Genomic DNA, 25176 nt, shown 5'->3' with positions numbered 1-25176 from the left:
CCATAGCCTTTTACAGCCTTCTTCTCACGACAGCTCTTTGGTTCTAAAGCATGCCAGTTTCGTTATGATGTTATCCGAACCAGTACTTGGAAAGTTTATTTGCAGAGCTAGAGATTGAATCTCCGACATCCTGAGATCATCCCTGAATATGAGTGATATTATGAAGCCAAGAATATTAATAGGAATTATCAAATATATGATACATAAATAGTTAAGAATGTTTGACCAACGGGTGCCAAGGGACCTATATCAAAACTTATATACCTGTTAAACTGTAGTTAAGTTTAACAATCAATTATGCGAAACACCGTACCGTAAGGGTTATCGCAGATACGCTCGGGGTGTTTACGTAACTTAATTATGAACTAGTCGACTAATTGCCCTTTAACCTTTACAGGCTATTTCTAGCCGTTGAGGAACAATTTAATGTGCTATTTTATTATTATATAATAAGTATATATACATATAAAATACGGTATGGCCAATGGAATGGTACACAGAATAAACAATAAATATCTATCAACATCGAGAGAGTTTCAGTAGCGTTCTTGTGAAAGAAATGTATTTCTCATTACAAAAAAATATTTTTATTCACATGAGAAACTTAATATGGGTATATCAATGAGATACACGTCGCTATCAGCTGTCCTAATTTTAGTCTACTAGGCTAATTCTAATAGTATATTTAATGAACATTTGATTTAAATAAAATACTAATAAATAAATAACTAACAGAGTGACATTGTTTTACTTAAGCAATTGCTGTATTGCGCAATGCATGGAGTTTTTCAAAACCCCGCGGCCAACACGAAAATTTAATTATAATCTGAGAAAGGCACTACTACATATATTACAATTGCCGTATAAATAACATGGAGTTTTACGTCTGCGTATTCTAAACATTTTATTGGCGACGTAGGCCATAACTATGTATTTAATTACGCGTATAAGATTCGACTGTGTATTCATGACGTCCACTATATTGTATTAATTGTCCTTTTCCTTGAGATATTAGGATTACATTTTGTAACATCAACAAGTTCACCAATATGGTACGGCTATATATTCTCGATTCGTTGGACAATTTTTTTTGTGTAACACCTGTTGATAAGTGATAATATGGACACTCACATTGCCAGAGGTCATGTAAGTGCTGCCGGCATTTCGAGTATTGGTATGATCTTTTCTTGAGTAACCTAGGTCAAATTGGTTCGGAAATACTTCAGTAGCTGGATCTACATAGAGGTGGTGCGTGGCAAAAACTGCTTTTAAAACCCTTAGTTGTGGAATGACGGACGTCGAGGTGATACGTGTTATAGATTTATGTACTGATAATTAACTTACGACAAAATATATATGTATAGTAGTAAGAAAAGATATATTTTCATATAAAAAAATAATATTTTTAACAAAGGAATTTATCGAGAGCTTTCAACTACCATTCTCGAAATCTATTCACAACAAATTGTTTTGTTGAGAAAATCAACAACGACTATAAATATATAAAACAAAGTAGGCGCGTGACACAGAATTAATGAGATATCTAACCCAGAGTAAACATACTAAATATGAAATATTACTGATGACAAACTTAAATTTATACTATAAAATCTCTTAAAACTGGGTACATTTATTAAGATGCTTATGACCAAAAAATACCCACGAAGTTAAAATATTGCGTTAAGGTGGAATAAATCCATTCATTCTTAAAGAAAAGAGAGTTAACAAGCTGTTGACGGGTCAACAAAGCAGGAGAACATTTGAGAATGACTGTGGAAGAGACACAAGTAAATACACGGATGTATTTATTTTCTTAGTCATTTTTCACCAGCCTACTGTTCCTGTAACTAAATTTTTTGGATCTAAAATTTGCCGCCTTTCTCATAAAGCCAAAACACACAAATTAACAGGAAATGAAGAATTTGTTTAATACGGTACACGATAACTATTGAGTAAACATGTAAACAACAAAAACTATTATAGGTTAATGCCTTAGGGACTCAAGGCCAGAAAAAGTCGTTAAATTTCAACATAAGTAACTAATATTATGTTATTAACGCCTCCTAAATGTCGTTTTAAACTGAAACTCTATTTTAAAAGTATTATTACTTAATATATGATTCATAAAAATTCTGCGTCGGGATTTAAATGTAAGAGTTAGTAATAAGAATTGGTCACCCAATTTTTCAATCAATATATCAGTTGCCAAATAGGATTTTCAAAGTTCAAACGAGTAATTTTCAGGATCTTTACTAAGAGCTTTCGTCCTTCAGGACTTTGTTTTCAACTAAAGTCAGTGTGAGGAGTATTATGAACAGGTTATACAGATATTTACTGAGAAATAGACAAAAATATAAATTTAGCAATATACTTCAATGTTCTATAAACGGTGAAAAATCATATTTACCGAAAAACTACTGACAAGGCATTGACCTAGATATCTACATAACTGTCCCAAACCAAACATTAATATCAAAGGCTGGCAACTGATCAACACTCTCCAAACATAATAAACGACCAACAAATTGCCTATTTTAATATAATTAAATGTTATGAATCTCTATAGAATATTTTTGTTAAAAGTTCCGCTTTATCTTTCCCGTGGGTAACGTAAGTTTTGTGTAAGAAAAAGTATATAAGTAAGAAAATGTAGAAAAAATAAAACAGCTAACAGTCTGTGTGAGTTTTAAAGACTTTTAAAGATAAAAGAATGCAACATTTACGAAACAAAACAAGACACTTAAACAATTCTTTAGAAATATATTTTAAAGAGTAAAATATAATAGGACCCTTAGTGGAATTTTGGACGCAGTACTCTACTGAATTCAAGCTTTATCTACGAATGATGGATCTACCTTTTTTATTGTCTTTGATACATTTGTCTAGCGTAGATGTTTAGCGAAATATTAAACAAAAATAAGACGTCGGTGAACGCGATAGTTCGCGTTAAATTTTGCATTTGTTTTGTTTATGAAGGCAACACTGCATTAACATTCTAATTTCATAGTGATTCTTGAAAAAAGTGATGAAACTATATGGAATACCTATCGCTCCAATGTAAACTACGTAGCTTTATTTATTGCTATGAAAGGTAGATGTTCAATTTAAATTTGCGTTTATTGGCATTTTCCTTTTCTATCTCTAACCATTTCTTTTGTTATCAATGTCTAGATAGAATAAAAATAACTTAACGTAACATAAATATATGGAAAGTATTGTGTCAATGTCAAGTGAAGCACGGTGCTCAACGATTAGCATAATGTTCTTTACGTTTTTTACAACAAACAACAAACATTTTGTTCACAAGGAAATAAAAAGTCTGGCCTTTGTTTAGTTACCAGTAGGAATACATATATTTTGATTTAATTTATCTTTGAAAATATATAAATAATTACAAAGAATCACGTACAGTACTCCCTGTTGTAAACAAATACTATAAACTACAATTTAATATCGTTCTTACTGATGTTCAATTTCAAAGAAGGGATCAGAAGATATTGCAATCTACGAGAAAGAATGGTACATATACTTTGAAATATCACGTCTTTGTGACTGACCTAGATAAGCTTTTGAAAAACAACCATCTTATGTTATTTCTGCTATCTGATAAAGTTAAAAGTTTCGGTAATGGATAAAGTATATACTATTTAAATCAAGATTTTTTTATAAATGTTTGCTTAAATTAAACTACAGTTTTAAGATAATTATTGCAGCCGTCATCTCGCATCAATGACGAATTTTCTTTACAAAACGTAATAATTATGTTACATTGTCAATTATTTATTCTATCTATGGCTAAATGGCAAGGAGACTTTGCATTGACAACATGATCCAGGTGAGGTTCATTTCCCGGGAAACGATAATTAGCTGACAAATGGATTCTTTAGAAACCCATTCCTTAGAAAATAAACTATTAAACAGAATACGATATTTATTTTTCATAGTTACTTAGACTTTTTCAAATAGTGACATCACCTTTCGAAGATTGGTGATCATCAAGAATACTTTAATTTTGGATACCACGATTCTGAAAAATTACTTGGTGCTTTGTCCAAACCATTGTCCAAGATTCTTGGACCAAGACGTGCCTTTGGGGCCAGGTCTCTTTCTACCTACCTGCCATTTGTCTTGTATATTTTCTTAGTCATAGAAGTTATTCAAAATTAGAAAAACATAAATTAATTAAATTTGTAATATCAGTATACTTATATGTAATCAAAGTATAAATCCTTTTTCTAAAGTTTGAAATATTTGATCAAATATCTTCTGAAAGGACCGTCTGAAGAGTATTTTATATAAAAGGCTTTACTTAATCCTAACGTAGTACATACGAGAGCTTACCTATATGATTCGTATTGAAGCGAATGAACTCATTTTTAAGATGGTATTAAAGATTTATTCATATTCAACTTTTCTTTCTAGAACAGGGGTAGATTACACCTCATGTTAAGTGATACCACCCATGGACACAATCAATGCCAGAGGGCTCGCGGGTGCGTTGCCTGCCTTTAAAACAGTTACATTATCATTTCTAACTGAATTATATCCGACCAAATCTGAACCGTCGTCAATCAGACTTAAAAGTCGCAAGAGTTCAAACCATTTCTTCTATACACTAATAATAACTAAGCCCGTTCATTATCCGATAACCCCTTCGAACCCCATACGGGGTCTTTACCCGTGCAGGGGTTATGAGGAGGTCTTTGCCTCCTAGAGCTCTTTCTAACTATCTCTATTCATGGTTTTCTTTCTCTATTCGATTCCTGCTAAAGCTTTAATATCTTCTATCCACGTTTTTTACCCCTTCCTTCCTTCATCTTTTTTAATGATGTTTTAAAGGCAGGCACCCGCGAGCCCTCTTCTCCGTCTACCCCTTCGTCCTTTCCCCTTACAGAGTTGTCTTTAAAGGCCACTCTTTATCTGTGCATCTTGCTATATGCCCCCATTAACACTTCTGTTTTAAGACGTAATATATACGTAAGACATAATGAAAGGCATTTATAACTTCATATTATTTGACAGTGCTAAAGACGAGATTTAATAATTAAAAGAACAGTGACTATATTGGTAATTTCAATGTTTATTAAATTCTTTGGTACATAAGAATATCGTTTCTTGAAAGTACTGTATTTCACGACAAAAAATTATTATACCACATTTATATTTTATCTACATTTAGAGATATTTTTAAGTGACTTATTATGTTGTAGAGCATGAGTTTTTTTTTAAATATCTTACCTGAATTTCTTGATTGATTCATTGACATGTTTTAAACTCAAACCTTCAAACTCTAGGAACAAAAAGAACAGCAATCAGCTATGAGGGTTGTGCATAAACGATTTTATTGTTGTATATCGGAATTAGTAAGACCCGTGATTACCAACTTCCTTTTAAGATACAAATGGAATCAACCAACCATTGGTCGCTGATATAGCGAAGCCATTTTCTCAGAGCCCTTTTCCATATCTGAATGTTTTCATCAAAGTAACAAAGGGGATGGTTGAAAAATCTCATTGACACAATTCTTTTGATTTGACACAATTTCGCCCAAAACATAACAGAAATATTTTTAGCTTTGCAAATATTATTTGCATAAATGGAACAAAAGCATTGTTTGATGTCCCGTTAGTTCATGCTTTGAAAAAAAAGTATTTTTATTAGATTTGGTCTCGTCTATCTATCTTAATATCCAAAGAATGAGACGATTGTTGATATCTAACATTCATTGAACAAAGAAGGTTTACGTTCACCTGTTTATGAAAATACTATGTATTAAAGATAAATGACGATTATCTGTAATAAAGTTATCCGCAGAGCAAAATGTCGCATCAATACGCAACCAATCTGTGCGTTTATTAATATTTAAGCGGAATCAATTTATGGAGGGAAATCCTTGGCCGCCATGACAGTTTAATATATAAACGTGGCGACAGGTGGCAGCTCAGAATTGCAATCGTTTTGCTTCGCTGCTATTAATATTTACATATTTCTGTCTCAAAATAATACATAAAATAGACAAAACCAACACTTTTGCAGAAAATTATATTGGAACATAGCCGATTTTTTAAAAATATTATACAAAAATTTTCATAGTTGACTTCATAAATTACAAAACAAACTTACCCAAGTGTAGTCATGGTGACAATGGTGTACCAAAAAGCAGCAGGAATTGAAGTGAAATTGGTATCTTGTTCATTCTTCTCAGCGTAGAACATAACAGTCGCGAAAATAATGATGGCCATGGCCAGGGAAAAGACCAGAAATCCCAGCTCACTGGCGCATGACTTCAAAGTATAACCCAAGATACGTAATCCCTGCGAATGCCTTGAAAACTTGAAGATTCTGAACACTCTAAACACTCTCAAGGTCACAAAAGCTCCTGACACATCATCGTTGTCAGTAATCCCCAATCCAATATAATATGGCAAAATTGCCACCACATCAATGATCGACATCACCGATCTAACGAATTTGCATCTATCTGGCGCTGCAAACAGCCTCAACAAATACTCAGCAGTGAAAATCATGACACAGGCTGTGTCTAAACAAAAGAATACTATCTTATATCTCTCTCCACAAGGTAAGGTCCCTGCGCGACCTGGCCGATGTCCGCAGGGAACTGTTTCAACTACGTTCGCCATAACTGAGACGGCAATGAAAAATCCGGTAACATAGTAAAATACTAGAGCAGCAGTTGATGTATGAGGGTTCTCGAACGCCCTCCACATCTTTTGCCGCAAATCTGTAAGCTGTGGCAGACTCTGGTCGCCAGCTTCACTGAGCTTGTCATCCATAAGACGCTCAGCATTCTCTCGTTTCCTATCTCTATAGTCTTCATAGCAACAATCACCAATAACATCGGGCAAAATGCCGAAAAACGCTAACTCTTCATCATAACCCGTTAAGCACTCATGTTTTGGATAGTGAAGCTTTCCTGTTCTGTAGTAATTGAGTATGTGTCTGAATATATCAGGGTCTCTATCAAAGAAGTACTCTCGGCTGTCTTCATCATAGAAGAACTCTCTTTCAGAGGAGCCAAGAAGTGAGTCTGGATATTTTTCCAGAGTGTTTCTCCAGGTTTCAAACCGTCGTCCAGAGACATTAATGAGAAGCTTTTCATCCTCAGCACGGCGCCTGTCTTTGGGCACCGGCGGGGGGGGAAGGGGGTGTGTGGCTATAGGGACCCAGCCGATGGCCGCGGCGCGCGCGAAAGGCAGCCATGCGGCGACGGACGCCATCACGTGCTTTCGGCGCCACCGTCGCCGCTTTACTGGCTCGTGCCCCCCTCGTGGCGCTATTTCGGGAGCCCGCCCAGATGAGCCAGTGTTGCTAGTAAGGAGACATTTGAAATCGCCAATATTATACTAAACCAATAGAATTATTTTGAAAAAGGATTATTTCATGAGGGACATACGGCTTGTAACTAAATAAAACCTGTTTTCGTCGACTTACTAATATAACTAAAAATCCAAGGCAAACTGTAATGTTGAGAAGACAATCAAATCTGTAAGAGTTATGTCCTTTGAGATAACCACTATCTAAGACCTCCAATAAATCAATAAGAAATATGTGGGTTAATTAGTTTTTAATAGAAACAATTGTAACATTGTTTATAAGCATGAAATATTCCTTTCACATGTAACAAATTTCAACCACTAGCAACTCTACCCGGGGACCGACATAAACACGCATGTGCAAGCCGTGACGTCACAGTCAATAAATTGATTTTCATCCGTCCATCCTTCTTTCACGCCTATTAATCGCGAATGCTCTATCTCTATCCCACATCTTTAAGCTTAAGCGACCTTTTGTATGTTTTTCACTTTAAAATATATTTTTTTAAAAGCGCTATTGTCTCTGCTAAAGGCTTTACGTCGAAGGTACTCTTAATTCTTAAGCGAGGTTGTGTTTTCTTGGCCCGTTTATTTGAAGTAGGTCGACATAGGGGTGGCATTATGTTGAAAATTGATTGCACTAATGACCGGCTTGAGAGTTATTACGTTCTTTAAATTGCATCGATTAGAATTAGGGCACCTGCTTTTTTATTTTTCACTCACCTTAAGAGAGTTTTAACTCTCAAGATTTTATCAGTCATAAAAGTTTAGTATATATTTTAAAACCATAAAAGAATATAACTTGTTTCAAGTAAAAATTAAAAGGGAGATTTGTTATCGTAGCACGATATAACCCCGTAGGTTGGTATCGCGTATGCCTATATATTACCTGAAGGTCCTAGGTTCTATTCTAAAGAAACATTTTTCAGCAAAACAAAAGCGTATTGTAAGCCACCGTGGAGCGTCGTTCATAATAAAGCCTTTGACAACCCTTTATGGAATATTGAAGATATTTGTATTTCTTTTCATTAACTTTGTGCGGCTTGTGCGTGCTTTAATCGCGAATCATTGCGTTGACACTGTCATCTGCGAACGAGTAAGTGAACTTCGCATATAAACAGAGTCTATTATCGCTCAGACCAACAACATAATATATTAATTGCCGTTTTCATTTCGATTTAAGGATATTTTTAATATTTATAAATACCTATTATAATTTTATATTAACTATGTTGTTTAGACAAAAAAAGTATTGCAAAGTTTGTTATTGTTAACCGAAATAATAATATACACTGAAATTTCTATTTTTTTTAATTACAACGCTTTTTATCATTGTGCCATCACTTTATTTATGCAAGCATCACTATAAACTTAACACCTACGTGTACTTAGGATATTAAAGTTATGAAAAACACATATTTCTCCGATCGAACACGAGATGGTGCTATAATACAGTGAAAAACAATTCTAAAGCCCACAGCTCCCAACTTCCACTGAACCTACCCGCAATAAAAAAGAAGAAATCCTGTAGATTATCCTGTCTTGTGCAAATCGTTACAAGTACAACAATTTAGTTTATAACATTTAACTCAGTCAAACTTCAGAATCAGGAATAGACTCACTTAAGAAACCCATGATTATGCGTTTGATAAGGTACTGCTCTATCGTTGAAGGCACCCCGAGGGACTTGAACCGCCTGTTCCGTTGATAGTAACAGCCATTTATTTTTTTCTAGGCTTAGATTACAGTGGAACGGTGGCATAGGTATGTGTGGCTTTATGTTGTTTGTAGTATTTTAGTGCGTTAGGTGTCTACATGCCCGCCCTTTGTATTGCCATGTATTTAAATCAGAACCGAGGAACAGTCAGCTTAGCACGTGATGCTGAAGATTGTAATTTTATATATTATATTGTAGTGTATTTTCGTGTATACCCATTCAATATAAATAACAATAATAAATGCCTAGTACGTGTTAGGCTTTCACACTTATGGCAGTATTTCTGTTCCGGTTATCATTAGGGACTTTATGTAGTGGCTCTTAGATTTACCACACTAATATTGATAATAATCTAGTGGCGCTACTACCCTATATGGGCCTTGCCTTCAGATTCTTGGACAATTTCTCTTTTATTAGAAACAATTAGATTTTCGGGTTTGAGACTGTAGCTATATGTATAAAGTTATGTTGAGTTTTACCTTCATATCGTTACGTATTCAATGGATTTTTAATTCAGAAGAAGTGGGAAGAAAAGAGAGTTCACTTTATAAAATGTACATTTATTCTTACACCAATTACGTTCTATGTACAAATGGAATGGAAAGCGCACTATGAATATATTCACTCATCCACATATATAAATTATTACAGGACATCCTGTCAAAAATAAATATAATTTCTCAATAGAGTGTATCAACCACGGGATGTAACGTCTTCCGACTTCACAGTTAAGTTGCATCGTTGACACATTTTATTAAAAACATTGTATTTGCACAAAATTTACAGTTGTATAATAATAATTTTTTCTTTTGACTAGAAAAGTTATAATATGGATTTAAAAATTATAAATCTGTCCAAACAGAATTTATTGCGTACAATAAAATGCATTAACTAAAAGGTACACAAAAACGATTCTAAATAATCTTAAGAATTACATATTATTAAATTTCAATCATAATCATTCCTAATAGTGATAAAATTTCATTTGTCCTGATTAGACAAAAGGACGCTGTAACACGCGCGTACGTCTCGGTAATTGATAGTAGGTACTTAGTATAAATACATATTTTGATGAAGTATTTGTATTGTTTAGTTAAATGCCTTGTGCGCCTTTGAATGATTCGGAATAATACATATAATAAAACATTACATAGGATATTAAACTGTTAGTACGTATATGACACTAGCTTAATTAACCGTTTAATCAACAACCTAGTCTTATTGTTAAACAGCGCCGTTCAACTAGCGGCCTGAATGATATTCAGCTATTTGATGAAACAGATAAGCAAATAAGTTGAATCGACGTTACTATCTTATTCTTTTCAAATTTAGCTCCACTTTCAGCCACCTACTACCAAACTGTCAATAAAGCATCGGCAAACAACAAATATGATGATGTTTTCCAAAGTTTAATGAAAAATAGTATGGACGAGTGTAGCGACACTAAGAGTAAGCGTAAAAACAAGTATAACTTACATTTTAAATATATTAAATAAAGAATTTCATATGTTTGATATTGCAGCTTTATATTTCTGTCACGTGTTCGTACTAATGGCCTAAGCATGAGCCAGTCATTTTATTCAATATAACAAATGCTAGTTAAACAGTGCTGTTTAGTTAAGAGGCTAGGATGTTTATTTAACGGCTAATGAAGCTAGTTGGCTGCGACATATACATACGTTGTAGAAACAGCCGACCAAACAACAAATTGATTTAGGGTTCATGTATTATAATTATTACGAAAATATCGTACATTTACTCATACATTTACTTATATTTAAAGAAATTGCACATTTCTTTGGTACATACTGAGCTGTATGAATTGCGAATACGTAAAAATACTATGAATAAAATAAATAACTTATTATACAAATAACATTAAAATTTATTTAACTAATCTTAAATAAGCTTTAAATAAACAAAATTATACTTAATCTACTGCTTTACGAAGTCTTCGTGTTATTGTTACAAATTCTACTCCATTTCTATATTTAAGCTCCAACTAAAGGAGATTTTTTTTATTCTCAATAAATAAGAACTTTGAATAAGGTTTGTCAATTTTTTCCATTCGCTTCCATTGTTAAGACATACGTGCGTGGACTTTTATTATCCAAAAACTCACCTTTGGTTTTCTATTCTATAGAAAATCGTGTTTGTAGTCACATCGAAAATAATTTAACAAATTTCTGAAACTGTAATTATTGTTTTTATAATTCAACACGAATTATTATCTTTGATTTGTTGAATAAGTTAAAACACAAAATCGACTAGAATTTGTAATTAATGAGCAATACTATCTAATACATATGTAAAGCTTCCAACTCTACGTTTGCACAACGGACTAGATTTCTCATTTCCCTTATATATAATGAAGCTTATACTAGTTAATTGTATGTAATATCACGCACAATTATCTACGCTTTGTCCTTTGGAATGTTATAGAGATCTTTTGACTAGAAATACTTTGTCAATATGTACAAAAGATATTAAATATTTTATAAAAAAAAAACGATCTTCGACTACTTAATCGCACAAAAAAAATTCAGATATTGATTCATCATTCATTTATAAAACTTATTTCGTTTTCACAAATTAGTTAGGTGATTGGCATTCCATATGGTTAAGGGTAACGCACTAACAATATAAAACATCTTAGTTATTACGACAATTATTTCATTATAATGTATCATTATAATTCATCAATATTAAAGCAAATATGAATACTCCTTACATCTCTATCTTTTAAAATACCTTGCAAAGATTGCATAAAATCTGTTTTATAGTGCGGATACACAAATTATGCCGTGACTTCTGTACATTTTGACAAGTAATACTGTTTTGATCCGATCAAATCGGATATTTTTACTAAAGCGAAAAGCGTTGTTGCAAGTGCTAAGTCGAGAACTTTATTCGAAACCTTTTCGGTACAAAACTTCAATACAAAGATTCGAATACCGAACAGTTTTGCACAAGTTAACAAGCCTAACATTTGAATTCACAGGTAAAATATTGCTTCTGGAAGGATATTTTTGTAAGTTTATAAAAGTTTATTGCAAAGACATAATGTTTACCTCTGAGAAGATTTTCTTCAGTGAAAAGAGAGTAGATAATTTGCAAAAGCCCGTTTATAAGATTGCTTTGTAATTCGTAAATCAAACAAATTATCAAGAATTTGTATTATTCAACAATGCTTACGACTAGATTGTATCTTTTGGAGTACGACCCTTTTCCTACGCGAGCTTTTGCTTATCTCAATACAAAAGTGGTTTCGTTTCGTTGAGAAAAATGTGTTTACTTTTTATGTCTCAAAATCCTTTCAAATCTTTATGTGTATTTACTGAAACATATGTAAATTATATGTTTAAATATAGACAAGTGGCCGAGACTATCAATTCAGAGAGTAAACATCACGGCTGTTATGACTAAATAAAAATAAAAGTGAATTCAAACGTCAATGTATAAATAAATTTTTCTAGCAATGTAAACTAACCATTATGTGACTAGAACAATCGACTGGAGATCATTTATATATATCTGTACAATTAATAGCGAAACCCAATAACTTACCTATAACAGTAGGTAAGAGATGATGTCAATAGAAAATGGTTTAAGCTATGCTATGTTGTGAAGATGTGTACTTTATACTGTACAATTTTGATATAAAATGTTCTGATTAGATGTGAGGTGGCGGCCTTATTATAAACTAGTAATATAGTTACCGTGACTGTATGTTTATATAAAAAATGGTAACCATGGTGACGAACTCCGTAATATTTTTAGTCAGCGCTTTACGATATAATATTATAAAAAAAATTGTGGTAATATGGTTAAGCGAAGACAACATAGAAGTCAATCCACCTCAGCAAGTAACCTGATAAATCTTTGAAACTCTTTACTTACTCACCATTGGGCAAAAGCAATTTAAACAGTAATTTTTACAACTTATCATTTCTCGATAGAAAAACAAAGCAGTTACACAGAATCCTTAAAACACTGATCGTTCAGCGTTATTGCAGTGTCCTTATCTTACTCCACTAAATCTTCTCAAAGCACTAATAAATGCTGTGAGTGAATATTGCGTCACAAGAGATGATCATCCTGGTCGTCGTGATCTTCCTCCGACTCTGCCGAGTCTAAACTGGGCACGTGATCCAAGTCATTTGGATCGCACTGCTGGTCCAACTCCGTGGAAGGTGTGTCGTCGTCTCTCCATTTGTCCATGGATCTTCTGCGTGCGTTCATAAAGAAGTTACCTACGGTCGTTGGCTCTAAACCTAACTGCCTCGCTATCGTCACTTGCATTTCTTTTGAGGGTCGCTTTGTTTCCTGGAATTAGATATGTCAACATCAGGTGATAGTTTTAATAAAGAACGATTTCGATTAATTTAACTTTAGTAATGCTATGGACTCAGCGTAAAAATAAACACTTTATTATAGTATAGTATAACGATTATAAGAAATAGTAGATTATAAGAATATTTTTAGTTTGTAATTGTATATTAATATAATTAAAATATTGTTATTGTTAAAGTTATTATTACGTAATATATGATTTTTTTTAATTTCTGCTTAGCCATGTAATTTAAGGTTACTACTTTTTTATTAGGCAGTCATTAAATAAATAGTAGAAATAGTAATGTTAAGTTTCATAATTCGGGATTCCATGGTCAAATCTGGAACTCAAACATAAGTTTGATAGATTTAAAAAGCACGATTTAAAAATTATCATACGGCATAATCAGTGTTTTATCATGGACCCAACATATAAATTATAATCTAGCCAAATCTTGCCCGCTCTACGCCCTTGACTTGCGAAATGGTAGTAAATGTGAATTTATAATTAATTTAATTTTTTTGACTTTCATATAGGTAAACAGTGTACTTGTTTAATAAAGATATTTTGAGTTTGATTTTGATTTTGTGTTTGATCAATAAATATAAATAGCTATTGTATAGCGACTTTAAAATATTGTAATGTTTTATTATTCGACATTACAGGTGCAATTCTGTAACTCAACGGCTTCAGTTAGAACTTCACCCAGTTTTGCCATTGGCGCAATTCTATGGATGCGCTATATGAAAAGAGTTTTCTAGTGAATTCTGCTATTAAGGACATAATTAAAAACACCATATTGTTTTGATAATTTAAAAAATATAAACATAAAACTCATAACAGATTTTATGGCCAATTGTTTTTTTATAAAAAATGGGGGCAAACGGGCAGGAGGCTCACCTGATGTTAAGTGATACCGCCGCCCATGGACACTCTCGCGAGTGCGAAAAAATAAAAACTTATCTATACAATTAAAAATGTATCGGAAAAAACCTTGCTCAGCGCAAACGTTTTTTGAAAATTTTAAATTTTACTAAATAAATTTTATTCCGTAAAAAACGACATGCCTCTATGGCATAGTAAAATGTTCCATAATATGTTGGTATGTAGCTACTGATAAGATAGGCTAAGTAAAAAAACATATTTAGGCGAAACAAAGTTCACGGTGACAGCTACCTGGGTAACACTGAAAATGTTTAGGAATGAAAAACGGCTTAATGTAGAAAGTTGAGAATACTTTTTTTGTGTTTCGAAGTTATCTCCGGTCCCTATACACATAGTCGCATTCGATGGAACCTCTGAGAAAAGCATTCTTCCTTAGGGGTCTTTTTTGTGACATTTTGGTAAGCTTTCACCGCATCTTCAGGGCTTGTAAAGCGAATACCTCGAATTTTATCTTTAGTTCTAAGTCGGTTAAAGTATGGGGAATCAATCTGGTACAAAGCTACCTGACACCTAAATGCTCGTGTAATGTTTTTGAACTTGGAAGCCACACCTAGAAAAAATCAAACTTAAACTAATCCCACTCACAGGTGCACTACGAAATATTACAAATTGTCTCCCTCGAAAGGTGCGATATCTTATCTATAATTCTTTGGTAAAGCCTATCGACTACCTCATTGAGGTGTGGGGTACTGCAGTGAAGTCTTATCTAGATTCAATTCAAAGAGTTCAGAATAAATTAATAAAAAAATTATTTAACTATAAATTACGGACACCAACTGAAAAGATACGAAGAAACAAAAATAATAAACATAAAACAAACGTACATATACTATTGTGTTGTATTCTAATACGTAAAATATTAAATAAGGAAATTAATTCCAATATAACATTTGTAACAAAACAACAGACGCGAAAGATTAACTTAAGACGCGCTAGTTACTTGGTGACGCGCTCTCCTAGAACTAACTATGGAAAAAGAAATCTGGAGTTTGAGGGTGTTACAATTTATAATAAGTTACCATCGGTTATAAAAGGAGAACAAAGTTATGCCCGGTTCAAAAAGCTACTAAAAGCTCACACAGTTAATACATACAAATAAGTGATTAAATATATATATAAATAAAGCAATACACCCCATTTAGATTAGATTTACACCGCTAAAGTTTAAATATTATTTATTAATTACTTCTATTAGACAAAAACAAATAAAACCCAATAGGTACATAAAATAGTCTTGTTATATATGTATAATACAATGTAGTATAGCATAATATAATATTATGTATAAATATGATATATAAATATATATATATAATATAATAAATAATGTATAAATATAAAAAGTAATTAATATAAACCTGTTATATCAGGCTATGCCATCAATGCCACATTTAGTAATAAGTCCAATCCTAAACCTATGTTTTTGCTTGGTTGACCGTTTCGAGTTTGTTGTGTCTACCTGCATTTTTGTTACTGTATTTGTTTTGAGAATTTTTGTATAGGTACCTTCTGTGCGTTGTAGTAATAATTATTTAGTCTTGTAATGTTTTTCTCAGTAAGCGAATTTTTTAATTCATATGAGAAATATAGTTATTCTAACCGTAACTTGACTTATACCAATGCCGAGGCTTGCCCGTATCTGCTGATAGGTTACCCTCTTATCTTCTATCATGTGTCGCACAGCACTGATGTAATGGTCCCTCACGCGAATCATCATTGAGATTGCTACGTCCACGCTTTAACTCGATAAACAAATTGTAAATAGTGGCACGAAGGGGCCTCCTTAAGAAATGCTTATCACTGCCTATCAAAGCTTTGTTTTTGAGTGAGCCCACAATGAAAGTCATAATAAATCATTGACCGAAAATTTTCTAGCGTTAGATCCATTTTCACGTTTAACAATAGTTTTATATTTGCCACCAATTCATAAAACCAAATGACTAATGAATACAATATACTACATTAGGTTACCAAAGAGTTCCATAATTGAAATTCAAAAAAGTTTTCATTAGCAATGTTTTTCAGACTGGCCAGTCCTAAACATTTTTAGTGTTACGTATTATTTAAATAAAAACCTTAATTAACTTGACCACATTATGAAGAGACAAATTCTACTATTGGGCATATATTTAACTGGAAAATACCTAATGGAACGTTATATATATGTACATAAAAACAATACCTTAAAAATAGCTTGTAGAGTACGCCGCTGGAGGTCTGTGAAAACCAAACGCGGCTTCTTCGGTGAAGGATGGGTATCCGAAACTATATCCTCCTTGCGTTTGCAGCCTGAAAAACAATAACTTAATTAAGTCAATGCGAGAATTGAATTCAGATAGGTAACACCAGTGGAGCTACAATCTCTTGGCATTAGATTTCTGTATGTTTCCTTTTATAATAGGTAATCAGCCGTCGGTCGTACAGTCGACTATTTAAATTTTCTTTAAGTAATTTAAATAGTCTTCTAGTCTAGTCAGATTACTGTACGACAGTTGAATGCTGTTTAGAGTCGTACGCTCAAGCTACTAAGCTAACCTGTTCCTTATTTAATTGAGATATCTCAGAAATAACCCAAAAACAAATGAATACTTTCTTAGGAATATCAATTAGGCTTGGATTTCTAAGCTCATTCAAATGATGGATTAAATATTTTATATGCATTTTTAGAAGTTTAGAAGTAGAAACGTTTAGAAGTTATATTATTTTCTTTTCATGTGTTTATATATTTGCCAAACGAAAAGTTTACTATGAGTGTTATTTGATGTGAAGAAGTCCATTGTTTAGAATTAAATTCCTGCACAATTTTCCCTCATTACGCATAATCCGGCCTAAACATCTTAAAAGTTCAATCAAGGGAAATTACGGACAAGTTCATAAAATAATACTCACTGCCTCTCTGTGGAATCTGGGCCGCTGAAACAAAATATATATATTTATTAACATTGTATTATCTAAACCAAACGAATAAATGTTGTCTAAGACCATCGCACATCAAGCCCTTGGGATTTCTAAGGACGACAATCATGCTGCTAATTAATAAATACCTTCATTGTCTGGTAGAATATATAAACGTATAGTTGGATATATAATACATTATACATAATGAAGGCATTTATTTATACCGAATTCGTTAAAAATTACACAATATGAAATGTACGTGGGTACATCAAAAAACTTCTCTTTGTAATTTTAGCAAAGTTTTAAGACGCACTAACATTTTATTTCCGTCTAACATAACACTATAAGCCATATTGATGCTTATCTATCGTAATAAAATTCGCATACCTGGCGACAATGTAAACAACATTAAAAAAGGTCTGATCTCGCAGGCACCTAGAAATCATATATCAAAAACTAAGACAGCCCGGGCGAAGGAAAAATAAAAATGGAGGGAGGGGCAGCGGTAGCAGTCTAACAAATATCTTGGCTTCTCGAAGCTAACAAACACACTTACCTACTGCTATAAAATAAACACTATTTAACATAAAGGCAGTACCATTACCGAAGGAAATAAAACGGGAAGGATACTGCCCAAATAAAACATCTATAAAGAGCAAAATCTATGATGTACACATCTTTTTAATTCAAACTTGTCACAAAGCGGACGTTTCTAACAAAATATATACGTATAATATCGTTACCTTTGCGACAAGCTATAGTAATATACCTAAAAGAAACCAAATCCACTGCTACTCAGCCGGGAAGGAGACAGGAAGGGAAAAGAAAAACGTTTCAAACGAATCATCTACATAAACAAATTTATTCAAATTAAATTTATTTACGATCAAAATAACGTGGCCATTGTATGGGTGAAAATAAAATTCACGATTCAAAGGATTAACGGGAAGTTCCAGGAGTTAAGACACTGGGGAAGGACTCACAAGCAAGAAAATTCCCCGGCAGGTTCGTATGCCGTTGGGTCCCAATGGGGCGTGGGCCCCGGGTACATTTCGGGGCTCTGGGGCAGAGGAGCGTACTCCCTGGGGCCGTAATTCTGCGGCTGCATGTTGTTTACATTGTCGCCTTTTACCGTTTGCTGACTTGGGTTATCTGAAAATTTTTCATTAGTTGGTAAATAGTGGAGGTTGGTTCCATATATGTAGTTAGTTAATATACTATACCCTACCTATACTTACTATATTCATTCAAAAATCTTTTAGGTAAAAACAAAAAGCTGACACTTTCCTGATATAGATACTATAAAATATTACAAAGAACATTTCTCGGTTCATAGCATTTAATTTCAACCTATATCTTAAAATGCTATTGTGTTAAAAAAAATCAGAAGGTAAAAACCCACGCGACCCCAAATACCTACATAGCACTAGAACGGTCTACAGCGGGAGGGGAGGGGAAAAGCGATCGATATACTGTTGTGACGTCACACGTGCGGGGAGGGGGGGCCACGCGGTTAGCTCCACGTAGAATTTAGCTGTCCTAGGATTGAATATTTGGTGACATAGATGTAATAGGAAATGTTCGTAATAATTTTAATGTTAAAACTTGTAAGTCCATTGTGACTAAGGTCGTCTTAACGTTGTCCCAGGGATCGTTTTTAGAGAGAATTACAAGTACTATTCTTTAGGACATTATACTCATCTTAATCGTTGTAAATATTATTGAAGCGGTAACAGGATTCCTTGTAATTTTGACAGCTTTTAGAACTGTTATTCATTCAAAACCAAAATGGATTACTTAAATAAAATACTTTAAGGAATACTCCTTAAAGGTTTTAAAAATTAAAAGTAATTAAAATATTCTGGTGCGTACCGTAATAGACTTAACTTTTTTTATAGAAGAGGGGGCTAACGGGCAAAAGGGAAATCTGATGTTAAGAGATACCGCCACCCATGGACACTCACATTGCGGCTTTTTAAGAATTGGTACGAAACCATATATGCTGAATGTTTTATGGTAAATAAATCAATGACAAAAAAAATATTCATTTTATATCGCTGTTGAAGGTCCATACAACTTGTGTAGTACATTTTTATCTCAATCTATAATTAAAAAACACTCAACCATAAATAGATGTTAAATAATTGTATTAAAAAAATATTTGAACAAATTGGTATTGTCTATTATTAACATATCTTTTACACATTTAAAGAAGACACTTCTTCTTTTCTGTCTTTTAAGTTTGATAATACATAGGTATCAAACTTTTAATTATACATAATTTTAAAATTTTCCGACATTACGCATGCGTGGTCACGGTGACTGAAAAAACGTAAAAAGTATTTGCTTTAAAACAACAAAGTGTCCAAAAAGGACAGTCCAAAACGGCTCTCAATCTATATAAAATAAACCAAGACAAACATTATTTTATCTCGTTTTTTTCTCATTATTATGACCGTAAGAAAGTAAAGGCCCAACATATTCCTTCATTTGTTATTTTAGTGTGCTTTAATTCTGTCAGTTGACAAGTCTTGCATCTTACACATATGGTCAAAGTCTGTGTTCAATGTCTATGGTTGAATATACTACTGACAGAGACAAATATCAATTACCAAAAATGTTTGAACCAAAAAATCGTAGCCCTTTGCCACATTTATTTTCAGGTTAAAGAAATTAGGTCACATATAAAAGCTTTTAGGGTCGTCCAAAATTGGGAACCTGAATTGGGACGACTTTTCAACAACCTTATATTTATAGGTACATTACATTAATCATAGAAAACTTAATAATAAAGGCTTATAAGAATATTATTTTCACTTCATTTGATTTGACTACTTATTAATAAACATTTGAAAATGAAGTTTTTATATTACGCCATAACCAAGGACTTAGTTTGACCAAGGCTTCTTGGAAGAAGTGGCTCCTTCGTTTTTAATAAAATCTTCCAATCTATGGATTCTGAGATAGTCAAACTATACAGATACAAACACATGGATTTCGAATCTACAGAGGCCTACGTACTTTGGTATGAGGTTCCAAAAACTGACAGAAACACAGCGCACGCTAATCACTCAGCTTAACTCAAAAGTCAAATACATACGCTCACACACCCATTCACATACTCATACATTCACGCACACTAATGTCTTATACGACTTGTATTTGAATATCTGTAGCACTAAGACTTTTCTTTAAAAAATCTTTTGTACATGCACCATACCACAGAATAATTATTGTTATTTTTAGTACCACAATTCAGGAGGTCCCTAGTGTGGGGACTAGCGTTGGATCAATTTTGTCACAAACATTATGTCATGAATAAAGTTTTCATTATTATTAAGATTTTTTTATGTAGTATATCACTTGCCTCACTGTATAAATTCTCGAAGCCTTCTGTAACTATTAAAATAAAATATTTATTCCATTATTATGCTGACTTGCCAAATTCCAATACAGAGTAACTATTTAGAATATTTATTATACAAAGTACTGTAAGTATCTTACGATTAATATTACTGGATAAACTTTCTTACTGGGCAGGAACCACACCTGAAATGAAGCCAATGGCTCATTTACTTGCGAGTGCATTGGCCCTTTAAGAATTGGTATTATAAGTATATTAACTCTAAGCAGGTCCGAAAATACTCCGATCAACTGGTTGTAATAAATGGTGACCAATCGAAGACAAAGCAAAACAGAACACAATATGTACGTATATTTTTCTGGTTAAGCACCTAGACTCCCAAAAAATGTAAAAAGTCCAGGCAGCCTAGCAATATTTAAATTAAGATTAAAAGACCATCTATTGAGTGATCCCAATCTACGGAAATGAAAGTTCATCCAAGTTCTACCTAGTTTCTTTTCTTTCTTTCTTTTTTTCAAATTGTAACGTTAGCATATAAGTGTTCTCATGTAAGTGACTAATGTCTATTATGAGAATAAAAATGTCTTTAAACCTAAGCACAGCGGAACCCTGAGACATTTTTAAAGGTTATTTATATAAAAAATATCAATAGATAATACAAAAGAGTGTTTCACGGCTTGATGTCTCCATTAACAGGCAGACCCCAAATATTAATAAAACTTATTTCATGCATTTATAAATAAGGACGGTGTATCTGCACAATGAGACCAAGACATCTTCTTGGTATCAAATTTAGTTGTGGCTTTTCGCCACTAGGCTAGCGGCTGAGCATGATAAAAAGGAATCAAGTAGATAGTACATATACATAATAACATTAATATTGTTTTAATATCACACTAATAAAATAAAATAAATCAATGGCGCTACAACCACTTTAGGCCTCAGATTTCTGAATCTGTTTCATGATCATTTTTAAATCTAATAGGCAAGTAGGTGATCAGCCTCCAGTGCCTGACACACGTCGTCGACTTTTTGGGTCTAAGACATGTCGGTTTCCTCACGATGTTTTCCTTCACCGTTCGAGTAAATGTTAAATGCGCACATAGAAAGAAAGTCCATTGGCGCACAGCCGGGGATCGAAACTACGACCTCAGGTAAGTCGCACGCTGAAGCCACTAGGCCACCACTGCTCATGTATCACACTTATAGTCAGAAAAAATAAGTTTTATTTTGGTATAGAAAATAATCACTCTAAATTTATAACTCGTATTGTTTAGTATTCTTTGTTCTGAGCCTTTACGTAAATAATTTATGTAAATTGTATATTTTGAAAAACTGTAATGAATATGTTCTTAGTAATGGATAAAATAGAAGTCCACACGCTAATATAGATTGAAAACTTTACTGCGAAACTGATAAATGAATACTTCAGAGCAAAATTAGGGTATCACATGCTATGGTTGCTCATTGGTATGCGAGTTCAAGCGAGGAAGAACTTTTATTAACGGAGCACGCCGCACGCTGTAGTAGTGACTGAACAAATGTTTAAAAACATTAGGCGGGTCGTGGTAATATTGTTTGTTTGATAGCAGAGGATACGAAGATTTCTATAGGAAGTTTCCATAATATTAAACAACCATTTTAGTAGTGCGTAAAAAGTGCTTGATGCCCCGAACGCTTTTCGACGCGTAGAAACACACTAAAAATAGCAAGAAGCTTTTTGTTGGATTGATGATAGATAGATGATGATAGGATTTTAATCGCTATTTCTAATCGATAATTAAAAAAAGATATACAGTGTAATACCTGAATAAACGTAGAAAAAATAAAGTGCGACATACTAATGTAACTTTTTATTGAACACCCCTTGTATGCAATATTGCTTTAAGTAAGATAAACACACTAATACAAAGTCCTACAAAAAAACTAAATATTATACTCATACTTTTTAATCTCTGAAAACATGAATTAACACCAAAACAGTTTGTGATGAACTAGTGACGTCCGCATAGATAACGTTCTATCGATTATTTTCGATCGATGAACGCAGCTGACATCTTCCAATTTCAATTTACTAGTTTTTCTCTTGATACCTAAACATACAAAACAATTCAACGGTATCTAACCATAACCAATATATCTTCGTAGCTGTCTTAATGATAATAATAGCCTCCTTTCTTTATGGTCTTTGCTTTGCAACAAACATAATTGTTGTTTTTATTGCGTTTCGCGATTACAAGTCAGCTAACGTTATTTTTAAACAGTTCTTAATCTTATACATCACTGACTGGTATACAAAGCTCAAACATTAAAAAAAAAACGTCAATCGCTTTCTCCGTCAAGCTAGTGACGTGCTTCATCGACCGCGCGGCCCCACCGCTATCGATTGTCGACAATCGATGAACGCAGCTGACGTCTGCCTTGTTTGTAAACGCACCCTACTTGGGGGAGGAAATGACACAATTTTAATACTAGGATAGTGAAGGGACTGGAAGGGGTTCGGTATCCTTTGTTAGCGCTTAATGCAGTTTTTTTATTGAGTTCAAATGTCCAACTACACTATGTTCATAAGGTTTGTAAACGAATAATATTTGACGAAATCCTACTTAGGATATACGCGTATGTATGAATATGTCATACGTACATTAACGAAAATAATGATCCTATCACATGTGAATTAACGAATGAAATTCTACAAAACAATACCAGTCTACTTCAAAACTCGATACACGCGTCTGTATGAATATGATTCGTTAGTCTAATAAAAAATAAAAATGTATAATTTTGTGCCCACAACAAATTGATACGATTTATTGACAGTTGTTAATAGTCAACCATATTAAAATAACAATTACTAAGCCCATATTACTGCAAAATAAAAGGTCTCTTAGACATCTTGTTTATTAGTCTGTAGTAGTTTAGGTAATAAAAATCCAATATAAAGGGATTTAGAAACCGATTTCTTCTCTAACCTTGTACTTACATAATAAAGTAATTATCATTGTTTTTATTATAAATGACAGTAGGAATATGAAAATACTTCCGATTTGTATACTTATAAAATGAGCCTATAATAAATATTTATCTAAAGAAGTATTAGTCATGCAAACATACCTGCTAGTCTTAACGCTGACATCCTCTGAAACTCCGGCTCCTGCAGCCATTTCCACATCCGTCTAAACGTTTCCCTTCCTGATTTTAGCTTTGACCATGGCTTTGGGTTTCGTAACAAATCACTCAAAGTTCCTTGTGACCGACAGAGGACCCTCTGAGCGAAAATCGCTTGTGGTATTGAATACCTCTTCAATTCTCCACTTATCCTTTGAGCTAATTCTTTCGTATTTATTTCTTCCGTATCATTCAATTCTGGCGATCGTATCGGTTGTGTCTGCTGTGCTTCTTCTCTTGCCAGTAATGCCGCATTGAGATCTAGCCCTGGACTGGGCAAAGGCGGCGTAGGGGATCTTCTTTCAAACGAGTTGGGCGAAGCACTCCGCCTACTGTACGCTGATTGTGGTGACAAAGGCTCATTATACGCCGCTGGAGACAATGACGCATAGGAATGCTGCTGTTGTATAACTGTGAACGTACCACCAGCATGATAGGCAAATTTATCTGATACTGTACTGATAGGGGGGAGCGGGAGGAGGGGTGTTAATGTGGCGTACGACGCTGGCTCTAAGCCTGGCGGTGTGAGGCGGCCGTTGACTGCTGAAAGTGGATGGAAGGCCGCGTCACCGTCTGGAAGGAGATCCGCCGGGGACAGCCGAGGTGGGGACGCGTTGCTGGGAGCCACTATGACGGTAAGCGGCGCGCGGTCTCTAACTCTAGCTTCATCCATGGCGCGCGGCCGGCAGCAGCGCGGTCGCGCGGGCGACTGAACAACGCCTGCGCCACGCACCCTGCGCTCCCCTCTGTCCGCCTGCAAACACCCTTATTTTATACCCTAACGTCCTACATCGTATTGCCGCAAACAAATTTCGACTCTACAAACACTGCACACGACTTATTCTAGAATAACAATATTCTTAGTCTGGTCGTGAGACATGAACACTATACAATGCACCCTTAACCTACCCTGTGGCGCTTTTACTCTTATACAACTATCTCACATCGGTGTTTTTCGTTCATTGCTGGTTAATGTGTCTTATTTTTGGAATATACCAGTTGCAAAGAGCAATGGATACGAAATACAAGCGAAAATTGTTTTATAGTAACGGTGCCTTTGTCATAGTACGGGGTCTGCCCTCGTTCGCTGTCACTCGGCTACTTTCAGCTTGGAACTTCCATTTGAGAAGCAATTTTATTTAATATTAATTTTACTCATTTCAAAAACCCTGGATTTTACTGATTTGACCCAATTTTAAAACAAATTAAAAAAAAACAAATATGTGAGATTAATGAAAACATAAAGTAAATCTGTATCTAATAATATGTTTTATATAAATAATTAAAGACTTTTCTTAATTCTTTGAAATACCCAAGCTGAAATAGATCGCCATACAAAGAAAATTACATTGATAACTTTACCCGTACAGCAAGCACATCAATGCAGGGCCATAATGTTCTTACATACTATTTTATC

The 25176-nt window shown here is 33.8% G+C and overlaps 2 protein-coding genes across 6 annotated transcripts in view; both read right to left on the bottom strand.

Moving 5' to 3' along the window:
* Positions 1-7256, bottom strand: part of LOC110993879 (potassium voltage-gated channel protein Shal) — a 46153-nt gene extending 38897 nt beyond the window's left edge. For all 5 annotated transcript variants that reach the window (XM_022260269.2, XM_022260272.2, XM_022260271.2 and 2 more), the window contains exon 1: positions 6124-7256. In XM_022260269.2, coding sequence (XP_022115961.1) covers positions 6124-7238 — 1115 coding nt within the window. In that variant the 5' untranslated portion in view covers positions 7239-7256. The remainder of the gene's footprint in view (positions 1-6123) is intronic.
* Positions 7257-11752: 4496 nt separating this feature from the next.
* Positions 11753-24504, bottom strand: LOC110993874 (hepatocyte nuclear factor 6). The gene is made up of 4 exons (XM_045630898.1): positions 23706-24504; positions 17219-17242; positions 16512-16618; positions 11753-13377 (listed from the first exon to the last, which is right to left on the bottom strand). Exons 1-4 carry the CDS (start codon positions 24430-24432, stop codon positions 13132-13134), a joined length of 1104 nt encoding a protein of 367 aa, XP_045486854.1. The 5' UTR covers positions 24433-24504; the 3' UTR covers positions 11753-13131.
* Positions 24505-25176: the final 672 nt, after the last annotated feature.

This window comes from Pieris rapae, chromosome 13, assembly GCF_905147795.1.
Source record: "Pieris rapae chromosome 13, ilPieRapa1.1, whole genome shotgun sequence".
Taxonomy (NCBI): Eukaryota; Metazoa; Arthropoda; class Insecta; order Lepidoptera; family Pieridae; genus Pieris; species Pieris rapae.
Note: the sequence above shows the minus strand (reverse complement) of the source record. Positions and strands in the feature narration are given on the sequence as shown.

Coding starts and splice junctions, on each gene's coding strand:
- LOC110993874 (XM_045630898.1), bottom strand. CDS start 24,432: ATGGATGAAGCTAGAGTTAGAGACCGCGCGCCGCTTACCGTCATAGTG. Junction 17,243..23,705: donor GTCAGCGTTAAGACTAGCAG/GTATGTTTGCAT, acceptor ATTTTGTTTCAG/CGGCCCAGATTCCACAGAGA. Junction 13,378..16,511: donor CTCTACAAGCTATTTTTAAG/GTATTGTTTTTA, acceptor ATCTAATTCCAG/GAAACAAAGCGACCCTCAAA.